The 18951-nt window shown below is 41.9% G+C and overlaps 1 protein-coding gene across 16 annotated transcripts in view; it reads right to left on the reverse strand.

Moving 5' to 3' along the window:
* Positions 1-325: 325 nt before the first annotated feature.
* The window catches only part of mast4 (microtubule associated serine/threonine kinase family member 4), a 112200-nt gene continuing 93574 nt past the window's right edge, over positions 326-18951 (reverse strand). For all 16 annotated transcript variants that reach the window (XM_082541851.1, XM_082541849.1, XM_082541841.1 and 13 more), the window contains 13 exons: positions 17902-18034; positions 17655-17820; positions 15183-15284; positions 14437-14559; positions 12477-12586; positions 11733-11854; positions 10394-10605; positions 9819-10019; positions 9128-9354; positions 8502-8624; positions 8009-8145; positions 7144-7328; positions 326-7049 (listed from right to left, as the gene is read on the reverse strand). In XM_082541851.1, coding sequence (XP_082397977.1) covers positions 3412-7049; positions 7144-7328; positions 8009-8145; positions 8502-8624; positions 9128-9354; positions 9819-10019; positions 10394-10605; positions 11733-11854; positions 12477-12586; positions 14437-14559; positions 15183-15284; positions 17655-17820; positions 17902-18034 — 5479 coding nt within the window. In that variant the 3' untranslated portion in view covers positions 326-3411. The remainder of the gene's footprint in view (positions 7050-7143; positions 7329-8008; positions 8146-8501; positions 8625-9127; positions 9355-9818; positions 10020-10393; positions 10606-11732; positions 11855-12476; positions 12587-14436; positions 14560-15182; positions 15285-17654; positions 17821-17901; positions 18035-18951) is intronic.

The following is an 18951-nucleotide window of genomic DNA, read 5'->3' on the forward strand; positions in this document are numbered from 1 at the left end:
TACTTACCATGATCAAGTGTAAACTTCCTGTATGTACATTTGATTCCAGTTAAACCAGCAAATAACCACAACTAACTGAAATGTGCACATTTCATCATTCAGAATATAAAATGGCATTCAGAAAAAAAATATTGCTGTATTATATTTTGTCATGAATTTAGGTTGCACAACTACAAACTATTAAAGGGCTGCACATCTCATCCATAAACACAGTAACATTGTGTTGTGGCTTTAAGCATATTTATGGTAAATTCTTGTTTTTTCCTGATATATCTTTAACTACATTTTCAATTCAGGCTAACAAAAAAACAAAACTGCAAAACAGTAACTCATAATTCCATTTTATTTTCAGTATTACGCAACATTAGAAGTATAAATATCTGTTTTAATATACAACATGTATGACATCCATAGAGCTTTCCTTGGGCAAAATACAAAACTCAAAACACTTTTATTGCACATATTCTAAAAGACAAACCAACATAAGCAAGTTCATCTAATACTAGTTTTGCACAGAGGAGGAAATAAAAGGAAATCTGAAAAGACGAGAAGACAGAGTAGAACGTGACGTGAAGAGACATCGATTACTGCACAAACAAATCATGGTGGCAAGGAGGCAAACCTCGCACGACTAGAAACATTATCTGTAACACAGGACGCAGATTTGGCAAATCAACAATATACAAAATATACATCCATGACGCTTTGTAAACAAACACTGAATGTGCTTTAAAGATTTAAACGTGTGTCGTCACAGGAAAGGAAAACGTGAGTGTTGGGGGAATGAAAAAAAAAAAAAACCTAAAGTGAGGGATTCATAAACCGCTCTGCTGCACTCACCCTTTGAACTTAACATTGGTAAAGATTAAGGTGCATTTATTACTATCTCACGATACATTAGCAATACTTTTACAATATCCAATGCAGCTGAACATTAGATTCTTTTAACATTAAAATCTCTGCTGTCAATCTTGGTTTTCACTTTCACTCTTAGACACATACTGTGTGGAACATTTAGATTTAGACCGTGACCTCCGGACAACACGGTGGATCTGGTTTTATACAGCCAGCACAACAGAGCTAATGATGCTAATACTAGTGTCCTAGGCTACTTTGTGGTTTTCATTTAGGGTTTGCAATTTAAAGGCATCTACCATATAGAAAAGTGTGTAAATGGTAGCAAGTGTATGCGGATATACAACAGCCTATATGCGTAGTACCACGGTATTAGCACGCCAACATGAAATTCACATTCATAGCTGAAAAGTTTGTGGTCACTTAGAGTTGATGGGAGCAGTTAAACGTGACATTGTGATCAACTGAATCATCTAAGGGAATATTTGCATATGCATCCAGAAACACGTTTTAGGAAGCTATGGCACATTGTGTAATTAGAGCAGATCATTATCACTTTGAAAGAGCGACCGAATCTAAACAGCTGGTTAAAGGAGCAATACTTTTAGCGAGCTGATTGTCTGGAGCGTCGGCGTGGGGAGGTTTGACTAACGAATTTTCCTCTGAAATCGATGTTGATCCATTTCGTGAGGCAACACAAGATTTCATACAAACTGTGTGTACGACTCATCACAGAACAGCGCAAAGTGGCTCTAATGGCAATCGAAAAAGAAGAAGAAGTGCGTTTACAGCTGAATGAAAGGACTCGAGAAACAGAGTCCAGCTTCATTAAATGATACCTGTAACAGCAAACTGTGCAGCACTTTTCCCCCCCTTTCTTAGAACGACAGTAACGTGACATGTTTCACAGGAAAGTTCTTTTAATCTTTAGACTCAAATCAAACCCACAGCATTTATACTCCAAACATCATTCTAAAGTATTGCTTCTTAGATTGGTGAAACAATTTTTCAGGTTTGCCAACAGATCAGATAGTGTTTGAACAAGACAAAATTATACAAGGTCAGACAGTAATGAGCAGATATGCCATTAATGTTTGTTTAAAAAAAGAAAAGAAAAAAAAATCCAGCTCAAAGTGACCTCAAACTTTCAAGCAGACATGAACTATGTTATGCAAAGCCATCATAAAATCTTCGCCCGGGTGGAGCTTCTTTATGAAGCATCCAAAACACCAAAACCCTGACAACAAAGCACTTTAACATGAACCGCTTCAGATCGTGTTTTACTCGCACAAGTGACCTTAACGATAGCGTGGACGTAACCCAGAGACGAGGCCCACGGCTTCTAGAAATCTACTGCTGTGATTACTATGCAGAACTGCTGGTTCATCTTCCTCAAACACAATGTCCCGTATTTTACAATCTTCAGAGCTTAATCAGCCAGTGAACACATCATCAACAAAGACATTCTTGGAGAAACGCTGACAGCCCTCACAGTTTTGTTATATAATGCTACATTTTTTTTTCTGTTTTTAGAAATAGCCCCTCATGCCCTCTCCTCTCTTCAAGTTCATTTTGGAACATGTGAAAACATGTTGAAAGTCACACAGAAGAGGAAACGTTTGATGAGACACACTGCTGTAGCTTACTTTAGACCACACAAGCAGAACATGATACTCTTAATACTTAGCATACAAACATGACACTGCAAAATCTATACATATAATACAAACGACAATCATGTAAGCCCATGTATCCCTGTTTTACAATGGTATCTTATTTACACTATATTGCATAAAAATCAAAAATATATGTACAAGATGCCAGAGGAATGTGAATAAACACCACATCTTGCTTAAAAAAAAAAAAAAGAAGCAAGTCTGATTTCCCATATATCTAAGGCCCCTTCACTAATTTATGATTTTTAGAATCCTATCGTGATCCTATAGTTACTTTGTTTCAGGTTTTAGGTGAAAAGCACGAGATATAGTGCGTTTCTTTTGTGTACCACTGTACGAAACCCAACATTAAAACAATCTGATCATACTGAACGTTAACAACACAACTGCTCGACAACATTGTGTGGTCTACTGCATTAAAAGACTTCAGATCCTCCGAGTCTAGAAGAAAGAGTGCAATTCAAAACTGCTTATGGCACAGACTCTCGTACATCACGGCCTTTACAGGTGTCCTCCCCGTTGCCCCTTAAACACACTGATTGCACGAAGTGTTCTGCAACGAACAGAAAGAAATCCTCCAAACATTCGATTGACATGAAAGTAAAACTTCAGAAAGGATCGGCAAATGATCGCCTACATTCAAACCTAGAAACATCAACATGTTGTTATGAATAATCTTATTAAACACACACACACACACATGCACACACACACACGCAGACTTTCCCTCTCTATCAGCTTGTAACAGCTTGCCTGGTCCTCAAACAAAAAAAGAAGGCATGATGATGATTGCACAAATCAATCCCAACTTTTTACTTTATCTGGATTATTTGAAGCAGTCACGTTTTTCTTTTGTTTTTTGAAATCATCACTTTCCTCTTTACTTTTTGTTACTGGAGCTACGCGGTGACTCCTTCAGCTGCTTGCACCTGCTCGTGTCTCTGTCTAAACTGTCTTTAGCTGCAGATGGAGAAGCCCTGGAAGTGTCTCTCTTAGTGTTTTTCTGTGCAGGCGTGACTTCTTGAGCGGTTTCCTTTTTCTTTCTTTCACCCTGCTCCTTCCGGAGAGATGATGCCGGTTTGTCTGGGGTGGTGGTTCTGGTGTCCGGGGGCTTGTGACTGTCCGGTTTGACCACTTCAGACTTGGGAGCATCCTTGGATATCTTTACTGCAGGCTCACAACTGAAGCCTTTGCCTGAGGTGTCTGCGCTGCTCGGTGGTTCTGTTTTCGCTGGAAGTTTAGGCAGCACAGCTGGTGGGTCGGGCTGAGAGGACACATCTGATGGCGGCAGAGGCTCCTTCCTGAGCTGCTGAGATGTAGTGAGAGGCAGGGCGCATTCTTTTGTTTTGGGGTCACGGGGGTCTTTAATAACTGTGGGGTGGTTTTTAGGTGAAGTGTCTTTAGGTTTGGAATCGAGAGTTTGTTTAATTGCTGGAGCTGCAGCAGGCTTCAGAGCTGATGATGTTTTAGGAGGGAGAGATTTCAGCTTCGAGTTCAGGACGTCTTTGACAGCAGCAGAACATTTGGGCTGTATTTCTCGCTGCCTCGTGTCAGCATGAGTGGGCAAGGGCTTCGCTTGCACAGAGTCTTCACTCTTTGCGCCATCGCCGGCGGATACCGGCGAGGCTTCTTTCCGTTTAGCGTCGTGGGTTGCTTGAACGTGTGAAGTCGAGGGGGCAGACTCCTTAGGCAAATCCTTCTCTTTTGAACTTGGACTTCCTTTGACAGCTGGGACGGGAGGAGCTGCGCTCTCTTGTGTTTTTGCTTCCTTCTCTCTCTTCACAGACGTGGGCAGCGTGGGCTGCGGGTCAGGCCTCGACTTGCTTTTGGGACTCGAAACAGTTTCACTTGTAGCTGTCGAACCTGAACTTTTGAGCTTTGCTGAAGGGACCACAGTGTTTTCTTTAACACTGACAACAGACGTGCAAAGTTGTGCATCGGACGATCTGTGTTGTGCTTTTTCAGTCGGACACATCTGTGATGGCTGCTCTGAATCTTTCACAGCCGCTGTATTCTTCGTCTTTGGTGATACGTTAACGTCTTTCTTCTGCAGCGACATGCCACTGTCCTGTACTGCAGCAGCAGACACAGTGTTATGCTTTTTGTTCAGTGTGGCATCTGTAATAATATTCAGTGAAGTGGCCTTGTTTATCGTACAAACTTCTTTCTTCTGCTCCACTTTTGCAGCTGTGGAACTTGCACTGTTTTCCGTCTTGGAGCCCGAGCTGCCTGCATCTCCAACCAGCTTCACAGATGAGCTGACAGATGTTTCACTGTGCTCTGATTTACTATCAGGTAATGCTCCAAACGCTGATGCCGAGACAGAAACTCCTGGTTCTGTATTTGAGGAACAAATGTTTGGCACATTCGCTGGAACATGTACCGATGCAGAGTTGGTCTGCACATTCGCCTCAGAAGCGGGTCGTGAGGTTGTGTCTGAGCTCTGTGCTGCAGTTTTTCTCTTCTCACAGCTCTGAAGTTGACCTGTATCCAAAACTGAGTCTGCACTCTGCTTCAGTGGCCCAGTCAGAGGTTTACTAACAGCTCGAGCCTCCAGTGTTGTAAATGGAGGGGAAGTTTTTAAGTCTACCAAAGAGACTGCTGTCTTGGAGCTGTCAGTATTTTGTGATGTAGTGTCTGGTATCTCTTCCTGCTGCTCCACCTCATCCTCCTGATCTTCGTTGCTCACTTCCCGTATGGAGGGTGTTTTTCCACAGGAGGAGAAGTGGGAGCTGTGTCGAGGGCCTCTGTGCTCATGGCTGGCTTTCATACCGGTCCTTCCTTCTTGTTTAACACTAAAAGTTGAGGGATCTGCTTTGCTGTTTGAGGCCTTCAATGACTCGCCTTGTCTATCCTGTGTTTTCTCACCACTTGCATTGACTTTCATTTCTGTTGCTGAATTATTTGATTGCTCCTTGGAGACAACAATGCTGTTTACAGAAGAAACGGCTTCAGGGCTTAGAGAACAAGTTAGGGGACTCTTCATCTTGTCTGTGGTTTTTGTTTGGGGGATGGTTATTTGCCTTTCAGTAGGGCTCTGAAGTCGTATTGGTGGGTTTACAGAAACTGTGTCACTTGTGTTCTCTGCCATCTTGGACAAACAAGTTTCTGTTTTAGAAACTCTGGGTCCAGAGAGCAGACCAATGTCCAGGGTGCCCTCAAGAGGCTTTAGAGAAGAGACGTGGCGTGCTTCAAGTTTATATTCAGATGATGTTTTTCTAAGCGGAGACTCTGCAGAAGAGATAAGATGGAGTTTCTCCACAGCGCTCTCTCCTCTGCCAGAGAAAAGCTTAGGGGCCAGACCTTCAGGGCTCGAGTGGACGCTTCCCAATCCGGCCTTCATGTGGTCGTGAGGCATGGCCGTGTCCAGCTGAAGGCTCTTCGATCTCGTAGAACCAAAGTGGAGGTTCTCATGGAGGGTCGAAGTCAACCGACACATGCAGTCTTCTCGTTCTTCGAATGACAACCTCTTCCTGGTGAACTCGATACTGGGAGCTTTGAAGTCCAGTCTGTCTGGCTTCATGCCGTCTTTACCCTGTCGAGAGTGCTGCCATTCTGGGTGACCAGAACACAGAGCCGATCGCAGCGCTCCATCACTTTCACTGCTGCCACCAGAAGGCTCAGCGATGACTTCACTGACACGTGTGCTCAGCTTTTTATACAGAACGTCTTTAAGAGTTGAACTAGCAGCTTTAGCCTCCAGCGTTCCAGACTCCGGGCTGCTCTGCACTTTGTTTTGGCTTCGGACCAGAAAGCCTTCGTCCCCATCATAAGCACACGGTGCCGATGAATCGGACTCATGCAGAGCATCTTGCTTCTGTAGAGACTCCCTCCTCTCTGACCACTCCTGTCGTTTCACAACCATCTTGGACTTCAGTTTTTCCTTGTCGAGCTCTTCTATAGACTCCTGCCGGCCCATCTTACGGCTGATTGGCCTTTTTAGGCAGCCCTGCTCGACAGGCCGTAAACGAGTGATTGTCAGTGGCTCACAGGCTGCTTCATCCACACTCTGCAGGCCGGTGAAATCGCGCTCTCCTGTCCTCACGTCCTCGTCCTGCACCTCTTCTTGGGTCACTTCTAAGCTGCGTTTTCTTGGGCACAGGTGCTTCTTTTCCCCTGTGTAAGAAGGAGACAGCTTTTCTTCAGACTGAACACGCTTTAGGAGAGGTGAGCGAGGCGGTTCAGCACTCTTGGGGCGGACAATGTGTCTCACAATTGTGGGTGGGGAATGAATCTTGGCTGGAAAAGCCTGGGTTGTTTTGGAAATGGCGACAGAGTGTCCACTGAGAAGGGGAGGGGGTGAGCGCTGGGGAGATGTTGGCTGGGGGGTAGGTGAAGGCGTGCGAGCCAGTGGAGAGAGGGGAATGCTACTGGCAGACTTGCGTCGACCCTGACGAAGCCTCTGACCTGGCAGTTTGGGGCCGAGGCCATGCAGGGTGCTGGGCCGAATGTGGCCTGAGCCAGCAGGGGAGTTGGGAGCACTGGAGCTGGGAGAGCTGCTCTGGGATGAGTTGCCACCTGAAATATATAAGCACAAAACACCCAAAGGATATTAGAGGATAAACATTAAGTAACATTCAAGCTGTTATCAAAAATGAGTTCAAATCTCCACCTGACTGGGTGAAATCTGGTGCAGGGCGGAAGGCGGCAGTAGGGGAACGAGGGGAGAGACTGTGGGTAGGGGAGCCGGGGAGACTCTCACCAGATGACAGCGAGTGGTTCAGGGAGGAAAAGCTGCGACTCGTATGCAGAAGAGGAGAAGGCTGCATGGCAAAGCGTCTGAAAAGGGAGCGGCGCCTGTGAAAAGAAAAGTGAGATGACGAAGTGTTAAATTCACAGTTTACAATGGACACCACAGGCTGCTGCTTTCTTACTATTTACACGTGTAACTGCTCTGCACAGTGCCAGGTACTCTTAACTGTTAAAGATGGAAAACAACCCACTGAATCTGTAGGATCGTCAGATTTTCAATGATTCCCTCAGTGCCATCTGTCTGCCCTCTAGAGGCCTACAGGAAATAGAGTAATGACTGCACACAGGAAATTGGATCACTCACCTCTTTTCTGAAGAACGATTAGGCTGCAGAAACAAAACTGCAGTTCCCACGCTTACAGAAACAAGTATCAGGGCAGGAATACGACCTTGTGGTCTTCAATAACTTATCAGGATATGCAGAACCTAGTGAAGCTGAACTATAACTGAGCTAGTGCTTGTAACTTACTTACGAAATTCCACATTGTGTGTGGATGGTTAGCTTTTTAAAAATGTACCAAATTGTCTTAGAGGAGGAAATGCAGCAGTTTAAATAAAACTCAGCAACTCAGATTTATTGAAACCTCCCTAACCAAAACAAAAAATCATTTAATAATGGGCCATAATGTTCCATCGAAGCACAGCAGCTGGTTGTCTCAGTCTCCCTTAAATAAAGGGGGTTAAGAAACAAATGATCCAAAGGTAATTTAAGGACTTATTTGTACCTTTCTGGGGTCTTCTCCTTCTTGGGCTTTTTGCCACATCGGACCATCTTGCTCCTGTAGCTGTTCCTTCTGGCAGGACCAGTTTTTATTGAAGTATTTTCAAAGGGGGTTGTAGAGATGGCCACTTTGCTGCCACTCTGAAAAAGAAAAAGAAAAACACTTGATGTTGGGAAGAGGATAGATTTTTTTTTAAAAAAAAAATCAGAACAAACATTTATATCTATATTAGTGGAATTTACCTAAACCCTTTTATGATTTAAATATCTTCCAACTAAAACGACTGTAGTCGCGCTCCAGTAAATCATTAGAGCTGAATTTTCTGCACTCACTTTTAAAAAAATGGAAACAACATCAATTTCAGTAGCACTTACTCCTCAACCTAAATAGATTATTCAGTTTATTCTAATTGAAATTACATCAAACGCAATGAATATCAGAACTATTAAATATTTTAACAGTAGCTGTTTAGAGATGAACACACATTGTGCGTTACCTTGAGCAGGAGCTCCACCACTTCGGTATGGACAAGACCGTGAACCGGTTCTCCGTTCACATGAGTAATGAGGTCTCCAGCTTTGAGTCCTGCTTTATGTGCAGGCCCACCATCTTCTACGTTCTGATCAACATAAAAAGGTATTGATTCATTATCATCCTTTTGTGTTAAAAGCATTTGAATCATTTAAAACTGCTTTTAAAGCTGTGTTTTAGAACATTTTGTTCAGACAAAAGAGAAAAATGCTGTTGCACGCATCGTTTTCAGTGGCCAGCAGAGGGCGACACCTGTAGTTATCAAGAGACTTTCAATTGCATCAAGTTAAAACATAAGCACACAAACTTCACAGTTCCCTGACTTCTGGTTGCATCTGTAAATTATTTTCACCGCTGTTTATTAAAATTAAAATGTGGAATAAAAGCAAGTCTATGTGATGCCTTCAGTTTTAACTGCTGGGGGAAAAAAATCCCATTAATGGAATAATATTATGTTAGGATGGTGCAGTTTTTAATTTTCATAATAAATAATTTATTACAAACAAACAAAACAAAATCATACATCTGCTATCATAGTCCTGTGGTCATTCAACAGGGTTTGTTTAAAGAAAAAATGCTTAAAGGCCTTACCCAGACCATGTGATAGACTGTGTAGATGTCACTGTCACAAGCGTACACCCGGATTGCCCTCAGCGTGAAACCAAACTTCTTCCCAGAACTGTGGATCACGACGGGCTGCCGTGGGTTAGAGGGACAGAGGGAGGAGTCTCGGCTCGGAGAGGAGTCTCTTGAGGAAGGGTCTGAGGAGAGGGAGTAAGGAGAAAGGGGACTGGCCAGCGGTGATGCTCCAAAGATATCTGGAAAAATAAGAGTTGACCAACGTCTGAGTTCTTAAATTTTTTCCAAAATCAATCAGAGTATAACGTGCCCTGAAGTCATCACCGAGGTATTGCCGTAAAAGCTTTTGAGCCAGGATTAATTCTGCTGCAGCTGTGGGTGAAACTAATACGATTTTCTCTCCCTGCAGTGAAGACCCTCGCTCTGACCATGCCTGATTATTTTCCTTGTTAGCAGCTTGTGCTCAGGTTTTTGCTCACAGCCTCTTTTTAACATGGAACTTGAGGCATGCCGGGCCAATTATGACAGCTTCACAGTGAACTTTCATCTTTTTCAGATTATTTTTAAAGTCCATTGCTTTTACTGTTATCCTTAACATGTTATTGCTCCCACATGCGTCAACAATGTAGCTTACAAAATTTTGAGGCAACATCAGCATGGTAATATGTGTGTGTTTTGTTTTTTTGTTTTGTTTTTAACTTACCTCCAGGGATCATAAGGGAAAGGGCACCAGTTGACACAGACTTTGGGACTTTTGGCACGGCTCCGCTCTTCTCTACAGCACTCTCAGGTCGCAGAGAGGTCGACGGAGGTCCGTGGTCAGCAGAGGTGTGACTGGTGCTGTCAGGGCTCTCCACACCCTCTCCCCTGGGTGTCAGCTGGTCCAAATGTTCTGAGAAACTCCCTTTTTTTATGGATGGAATGAAGCAAACAGTTATTCTTCCCATAGAAATAACATGAATTAATAATAAATAATGAATAAACGTGCAAATTATACATTTAGGCCAACTGCACATCAATTACTTTTTTTTGGTCAAACGTCTGCACTTAGAGCCTGAATTCTTTCTAATGGCCAGCAGGGGGCAACTGACGTGGTTGAAAAACAATCAGTTGCACTGAGCTCAATTTAACACAGCACAATGTTCCCAATAAAACAAGCAAGAACATTCAATCATATGTTTTTGTTGTTTCCAGAGAACTGCACCTTAATGATGTTACAAAGTACAAACCAAACACATGTACGGAAAGGTGTGTAATTCTAAAGACTGCGGCTCGTACCAGAGAGCGTGGCCCCGCTGTGCGTGCTGCCCGGAGTGGCAGCTTCAGGCTCGTCCTGTGGAAACTCCCCGATGGAGAACGAGGCTTTGCTGGGATCGCCGATGCCTGATGTCTCATCCCCTTCGCTTTCAGCTGAGATGGCAAACTTTGGTAGCAAACTGGGGCGAGGACCCTGATTCATACTGTCTGTGTCTGTCGAGGACAGCGAGGGTCTGGATAAAACAACAGATTTGCGTTAGATGAGTTTTGTAACTGTCAAATGACTAAAAAATATTTTGAGTCTTCATGAGAGAGCAAAAGCTTGTAAAGGTGATGAACACCCTAGACTTCTCAGAATGAGGGACAGCAGGAACAGTATGATTCAATTTATAAAGTGTTATTTTTACACCACTGCCATTACTGAGTTGAGCTTAACAAGGTTGATCCTCTTTAACTTGGAATGGATTTTTACATAAATATCAGATGCAATCAAGAAGCTCCTGGAATGCACCTAAAATGTGTGTCAAACACTTCACCTGATCACTGAAAATTCAGCAACCTAATCACTTGCACTGTGCAAGATTGCCACTGCCCTCAAATTTGCACATGAAGCAAACATCAACTTTTTCTTTAAACTGAGCCAAATTTAGCGCGCAAGACCAAAGCTGCTGATCATAGCTGCGTCTTCAGCTACAGATTTTTAACATGTTTCAACCCCGAATATGCAGAAAGTGCTGAATTTATCCCCAAGGCTGAGACAGTCAAGTTTTACTTCAACTCTGCGAAGAAAATGAAGCAGAAATGGACACTCCTGGACTGTGGAGTGTGCCAGCACCCCATCATGTGCACACTCAAAAAACACCATCGTTGCTCACCATCTGGATGAGCCAATAGACTTGCCTGCTTGCTACTTTATCAGCTTCCTAAAACGCAAACACTGTTTTTTTGACATGCTGAAGATTCTGCATGGGGACCAGTGCAAGCTTACATTAAAGGAATTCTACATATATCTAAAAAGAGTCCAGACGTGCAAGAGAAGATGATCTGGAATGGGAGACAAGTTAAACAAGGTAAGTTTTTTTTAGTCTCCGTCTTTATCACATCTTGTAGTTTGGTACTTAAATACTTCAACCACTTCCACTGCAGTTTTTCTATGTTCTACAAACTGCAGCCACCTCACCTCAAACCAAAAAACCATGACAATTGCGTTACAATCCTTCCAGTATGTGTTTAGTATGCCAGCACAATCATCATCCAATGAACTGCTCACTTAATGTGTGCTCAGTCTATATAATGGTCAGGTGTAGCAATTAATGAACTCTGGTAATCGTTTTTGATTTAGAGATGGAGGTGTTCATACGCTTCAGCGAAGTCTGGCGTCCAGCTGAGAGAGTCCACAGTCAGCGGGCTCTCGGTCTTCTTCTCCTCAGTCTCTCCCTTCTCCTCCAGATGCCCACGGGACAAATCCAGACTGCTGTAAACCTGATAGCCACACAGCGACAATGACTCACTTTGTTACATGTAAGCTACAAAATGTGAACAGAGGTTTAAAAATAAAAGAGCCAAAAAGGTTTAGAAAGAAAATCTATCACATTCGGTACAGATACTGGGTAACCTCGTGACCTTTATTTTATATTTGTCTGTGCTATGCAGACTTCATTGTGTCCAACAAGCATCGAGAAGGTTCAGTATAGCTGAACGCTTCCTCTGAGACACCCTGCTGCTTTCTGAGACACACTGTAATGCTTTGTTTTGATGTGAGGAGAGCACACTGCAATGCAGCACAGCAATGACTCCCAGCTTGTCTGTATTGTGTACTGTGTCACACATTACTACCAAGAAAAATAAATCTCATTTGCAAGTGGAAAATGTATGCAAAGCTGAAATCTACGTTTGACACTATGGAGATAAAGGAAGAGCAGGAGGGAGGCTGTGTTTTCAGGACACACATTTCCATATGAAATGGCAGCCGCTCGTGTTTTTCCCCCTCCCATGAGAATGGGATCGGGACAGATGAGGGCTCGAGCTCATTTATATTGCTAACGTCTTTGGCAGTAATGATGATGACACTGGAACAATGTGAGGAGGGAGATTAAGGACATACCTTAGAGAATCTGTGAGAACAAGAGGAAAACTGCCGCAGGTCCACATTGAAGTCTTCATCATTTGTGTCCTCTTCCTCTGTCTCCAGATGATGGTATCTCTCAGAGCGAGCTGTGAAAGAGGAGAGAATTATATTTTATAAATTGCATTATTACAGGTTATTCTTATTACAGTGCAAAAAGATGACCCAAGTAGAAAAAGAGTATAATGACTAAGAAATGCAAGTGTTTTCACTGCTTTTAATTAGAGGCAGAGTCGCTGCTCTGCTGCAGACATACTTCATATGTAACAAAGTATTAAATTAGGCTGTTCAAAATGCCAATGTCAATTTTAATGAAAGATGTACTGTAATAGGACAGTTTTGTTAATAAAAGTGTAAAAAAAAAAAAAAAACCTAAACTGGAATTAAAACTAACTGTGTTGTCTGCGTGTCCTTAGAGAGTTTTAGTGAAAACAGCATTTTAATAATGCAAAGTTTACTTTAACAGCATCTGGAGGAAAGTCATGATCTCAGATGGGATGCAAGGATGAAGCAGAATTTTGTCAGATTTGCTAAACTGGCATTTCTGGTTGTAATTGGATTGTTCACTTCTTCAGTAACACAAAGAAATGGAAAACTCAGCAGCAGACAGCTGTTGAAACATTTTGGACACCAGGCTACTTGATCGCAATGCTGCCACGTAATTCTGAGCAGGCTGTTTATCATTATTATGAGTATTTGCACTTCAGTGTTGTATTCTTAGTTACACCTCATATGTGGTGCATGGCTCCACAAAATACAAAGAAAGAATTAACACAAATATGTACACACAACTTTGTTTACAGCACATTTTCGCTCTGTTGTATTCAGGCACACAAGATTCTGCAGCTGAAATTGTACTACTGTATATTTATTGTATTTTATCTTTCCATTACATATTAGTCAAATAGATTAAAATAACTATTTATTTTTAAAGCTGCTGATGCTCCATAGTTATGACAGCATACATGCAAATTTCATATGTGAGCAACAAAATATTGCTAACATATTTACAGCTCACACTGCAGTCTCAAATACAGTTCTGGTTGTTTCTTTGACAGCAGTGGTTGAAATCTTGCTGCACAGCTGAGATGTGCGAGCAGCAGCGTGCTCACCAGGAATAATGCTCTACAGTTTCAAAAAACACATTTTTTCCTGACAACAAATATTTATGTAGTCTCCCACTGTGTTTGGAGGAGAGACACAGAGAAATACAGAGTATGACCCAACAAACACCATCCCCACAGTGAAGCATGGAGGTGGAAACACTATGCTTTGGGGATTTTTTTTTCTGCTAAGGGTACTGGACAACTTCACCGCACTGAGGGGCCAGTGGGCGAGGCCACGTACCCAAAACAAAGCACCAAAGCAAAAAAGGAGTTGCTAAGAAGAAGTAGCACGTTAAGGTGATGGAGTGGCCGCGCCAGTCTCCAGCCCTCAGTTGTTTGAGTTGCTAAGCAGCAGCCAAGGAGTTTCTGTAAAGAGGAGTGGGCCAAAATCCTAAAGTGTGCATAAACCTGGTGACCAACTACAAGAAACATCTTACCGCTGTGCTTGCTAACAGGAGTTTCTCCACCAAGTTCTGAGTTGATTTTTGCTCAGGGATCAAATACTGATTTCACTCAGTGGACATGACATCACTTCATAACGTTTATGTAATATGCTTTTCATGGATTTTTGGTTCATATTCTCTCTCTCCCCATTAAAATGAAATTACCATAAAAATAGAGATTGCTTACTTCCAAAGAAATGAACAAATTTACAAATCCAGCATGCGATCAAATAATCATTTCCCCCACTGTATGTTGTTGAAATCGCATGAAAAAGAATTAAAATTAGCTGCTACTAGGTCCTGTTTACACTCCAAACATGAATGAACAATCAGCTATCAGTTATCAATCACAAAGAATAAGTGTTTTTATGAGGTCGTTTGATAACTTACTGTCGAAGTAACTCGTGTCGTCCTCGGACTCCAGCTGAGGGATGAACTCAGCCTTCTGCCTCAACAGGCCGTTCCAGTCTAGGTTGTGAAAAAACTGATGCTGCTTCACTTCGGCCGCTCCACCTGCAGGTCGGATAAATATGGAACAATGTGAAAATTGCTTGTGGAGAAAGCACACGCACAAATCACTCGACACTGAATGGTTCAAACACAGGAACAGAAGAAATGCTTACGGTGTGTTTCTCTTTTCCCTAGTGGCTACAGGACAAATCGCTATCATGACCATAAATTATGCAGAACAATTTCCTGCCTGTGACCTTTAGTGAAATAGCAGGAGACTTTGTGAATGGCAGCCCGCTGAGGGGAGATCTAGATGCCTAAGTAGATCCGGATGTCTCCAGACCAAGCTGGTTGTGTGCATTGCACTGATTAAAGGCCTTTGTCCAGGGTCATGGTCACTTTTACAGTCTGCAGATCTACACACTCAAAGTCCCTGATTGTGCATGAAGCTAGATTCATGGACTGGTGGGAAATAATTGCAATTGATCAGGGGGAAGAGGTGAGTAGGCCACAGGATAAACTGCTCCGCTGGTGGATGACCTCAATTTCTTCCCCAGTGACTTGGAATAATGAGCCGTGCTGAGGTAGCACATGAGGATTTATAGCGGCCTGTTGTGCATGCCTAGTTCTCACCCAGTCCCTGACTGCTCCACATATGAGAAGGTCTTCACTCTTTGTGTTTGTACCTGTGCCCAGCCTTTCCAGGGGATTCTGTCTCAGCAGCAAGGTGATGAGCTCCTGAGCGTCAGGAGGTGGAGCCTCATCCCCATCTGGCCAGTTGATCTCATCTAGAACCAGAAACAGTGTTATAGAATGACTTTACGTACCAACACCTTATAGATTTTATTTCACTGACAGACACTAAAACTAGATGTCATCTAGTCAGATAATGCCTCTAACGGCTATCTGACAATACACTAGAGCAGGGATGTCAAACTCATGTTACATCCTGGGCCTCATACAGGCCACTTTGAACTTAAGTGGGTTGGTCCAGTAAAACTACAAATGTGTAAAATTACAGAAGAATTTCTGGTTGTTCGTTGTTTTCACAAATTCACAGAAAATATCTTTTTTCTTCTGTGAACCAACTGTGGGGGAAAAATGCTGTAGTAGTAGTAAAAATACATTTAAACCAAAAAAGGAACTATTGCTTAATTAGTTTTTTGTAACAAAACATGTAAGTCAAATTTTATGGCTCATATAGATTTGATACATTTATTAGTCATAAATGAAAAACTATCCAAACCTATTTGAACCGATTTGAACAAAGTAACTGAATAGTAACTTGGAAAAATACACAAAAAACAAACAGACAAACCAAAAAAAACCTTTTTTCATAGCACTATGCACATGAAAAACTGGGAATGTTGAAGACAGCCGCCCTTCATTGAAGCTGATTCATTAATCAGCTATTATCTCAATAAATATGTGTCTATAGGATTTTATAGTTTGAAAAAAATCCCAAAAATGACTTTAGCCTAATACTAAACCACTTTGTTCTCAAAGGTATTTTGAAATGAGCTCTTACAAATCAAAGCTCTATTGTGTGTAATGTTAAACAATAATAACTGAAAAAACAAGCAGCGAACAGAGCAGAGCTGTGTGCTTCATGCTGATTGTCTGCTATGTTCTCTCTGTACCCCATTCTAAGGAAATTTGGGTGTAAGCTATGAATACGTATGTGCAGCCGCAGGCCACTGTGGCATGGTTTCAGTGTATTCGGGGCTTTCTAATTAACAGTCACACACAGGACATTGGTACAGTTTGTTTACGAGTATACCAAATCAGTCACTGCACGCCACTCATTTCCATGGCACAGACAGAAGCTTTTATCCAACATGCCACACGCTGCTGACAAGCTGAAAGCTCGTATTTTTCAAGAAGATTTTCTCTGCTCTGTCACAATGACACTATGAGGGAATAAAGTGACAAAGTATAAATCACAATAATAAACTTCATTTGGGAACTAAAGCGAGCTAAAGGCACTTACTGCCATCTGTTTGCTGCTAGCCTTCAGGGAAATCTCGGTCTTCAAAAAATTGGAAATTATGCACAACTCATTCAATGTGGTCACTATATGAATGTTTAATTCATATTTGATGTAGCCTGTGAATTCCCCTGATGTGCAGGATAGCATCTAAATGCCAGATGTGGTCAAATCTCACCTTTAATCGCCTTCATTAGCAGAAAATATGACTTGTAACATTTTAGGTATTTAATAAACTTACATAAACAAATAAGAAAATAAATGAACTTTGTATTTTTTAGGATGCTGGAACACAGTACTGTGTAATAAAAAACTTAAGCCAACCCTTATTTTTCTGTATTTTGCTTCCAAAGAAACAGACTTTATTGTAACTGTTTTCAAGTGTAGTTAAGTGTTTCTTTGGATATTGGCTGCTTTTTCACTCATTTTCAGCTCAGGTGCCTGACGATTTTCAGGAGAGTGTTTTTACCACTTAAACAGATAACAGATAATATTTTTTCACCAGCAAGATAATTTCCAGGGAGCCAAAAACTTGTAAATCTCAGGCACGGTGTGCAGTTTGTCCTTGAATCTTTAGTCTGAAAGTCAAGTCCTTAAAAAATAGGAAAGACATCCAGCAAAGACCTGACCTTCATCTAATACAGCGGTCCCCAACCCCCGGGCCTCGGACCGGTACCGGTCTGTGAGTCGTTTGGTACCGGGCCGCAAGAGTTGAGGCTCAGGTGTGAAATGTATAGTTTTCAGGGTTTTTATCGGTTTTCAGCGTTATTTTGTTATCGTTCACTCGGTTTTCCTGGGTCTTTTCATGTGTGTTATGAATAAATTCTCTTTTTTTCGGTACCGGTACTAGTTTTATTTTGTTGTATTTATCCACGACACCTTAAAGGCCGGTCCATGAAAATATTGTCGGGCATAAACCGGTCCGTGGCGCAAAAAAGGTTGGAGACCGCTGATCTAATAGATGGCTGTCAAGAAGTTATTCATAAGGAAAGGAAACATGTAGAAAGGGTTCCAATTAATTACACAGGTATTTCATTTTGACAGTTGCTGTTTTCAGGTATGTAAATTCAAATATTTTGAGCACGACTGAGATATCTCAGTAACTATTTAATGTAAGTCTAAGATTTGCTTTAATTATCAAATTGAAAAAGGAGGTGTTGTTAACACTGACCACTGATGACCTGTCCAAAAAGCTCCTCCGGTGTGTCTCCAAAGAAAGGCACACACCCCACAAGAAACTCATACAGGATGATGCCCATAGCCCACCAGTCCACTGGCTTCCCATAGCCTTGTCTCAGGATCACCTCTGGAGCGATATACTCTGGGGTGCCGCATACCTGTACAGCAGAAAACAAAAAGGATTCTAAATATGGTGAGCTTTGAGAAAGTGTACATCTGTAAAGCTCAACAACATTTACCTGCTTATCAGAGAACTCCCTGGCATCCTTCTCTATGTGTCCCTCGTACAGGTTGGTGGTCATGTTCATCAGCCCGACTTTGGAAAGACCAAAATCTGTCAGCTTAATGTGCCCCATTGAGGTCACCAGCAGACTAAAAGATAAACCAAGTTGGACAAAGTTTAATTATAGTAAAATGATAAATGCAGTCAGTTGTTCTGCGATTTTTGTTACAATGTTGTTTTTATGAAGGGAAAAAAAACAAAAAACGTAAAGCATGACTCTGACATTTTTCTTCCTTTTCACAAAAGAAATTGCTGTTTCCATGCCAATATGTGTAAACAAAAAATTAAAATTGCTCAGTTCAATCTTTAATGTTATTGAACAAACATAAAGGTGGCTGAGGTAAAAAAAAAAGAAGACATTTCTATTATTTTTAGACATATTATGAAGTACAGTTAGGGCTGTGCAATATGATGAAATATATCGCATGATGATGTGAAAACATCTGTCGTTTCAAATTATACATTATCGTTTGTTTCATGGTGTCGCAAAATACACCGTTTACGGCAATATTTTTTCCATCTGGGCACAGAGAATACCAGCATAGCCAGTGAAAATGTGGCAGGACCAGGTAGCTCCAAACAGAACCAGGACCAGTCAAAACAAATTGAGGACCTTATACCTAAACGAGGGGCTACCTCTGTAGCATGGACATGGTTTGGAGTATGGAGAGAGTTTACGGATGCAAAAGAGCTGCCAGGTGCTAAAATATAAACCTTAGACTCAAATGTTAGAACTGGCTTTTTCCCGCAGCAGTTCCAGGTACACAGATGGAACCTTTGGTCATATCGCACAACCCTTAAGTACAGTTATTTAATTTCACTTAAATATAGCAAATATGGCTTCCCTTTTAAGCATCCAACAAATCCAGAGCAAAATCAGAACACATTTGGTGTTCTGTCTTGGTCAAATGATTCATTAATCCAATATTTACTGACTTTCTGCTCTCTTCAGCACCGAGCTGTACCCCTGGGGTTGAAGAAGACTCTCACAGCGAGCCAATGTCCA

The sequence above is a fragment of the Aulonocara stuartgranti genome, assembly GCF_965226115.1.
Source record: "Aulonocara stuartgranti genome assembly, chromosome: 7".
In the NCBI taxonomy this organism is placed as follows: domain Eukaryota; kingdom Metazoa; phylum Chordata; class Actinopteri; order Cichliformes; family Cichlidae; genus Aulonocara; species Aulonocara stuartgranti.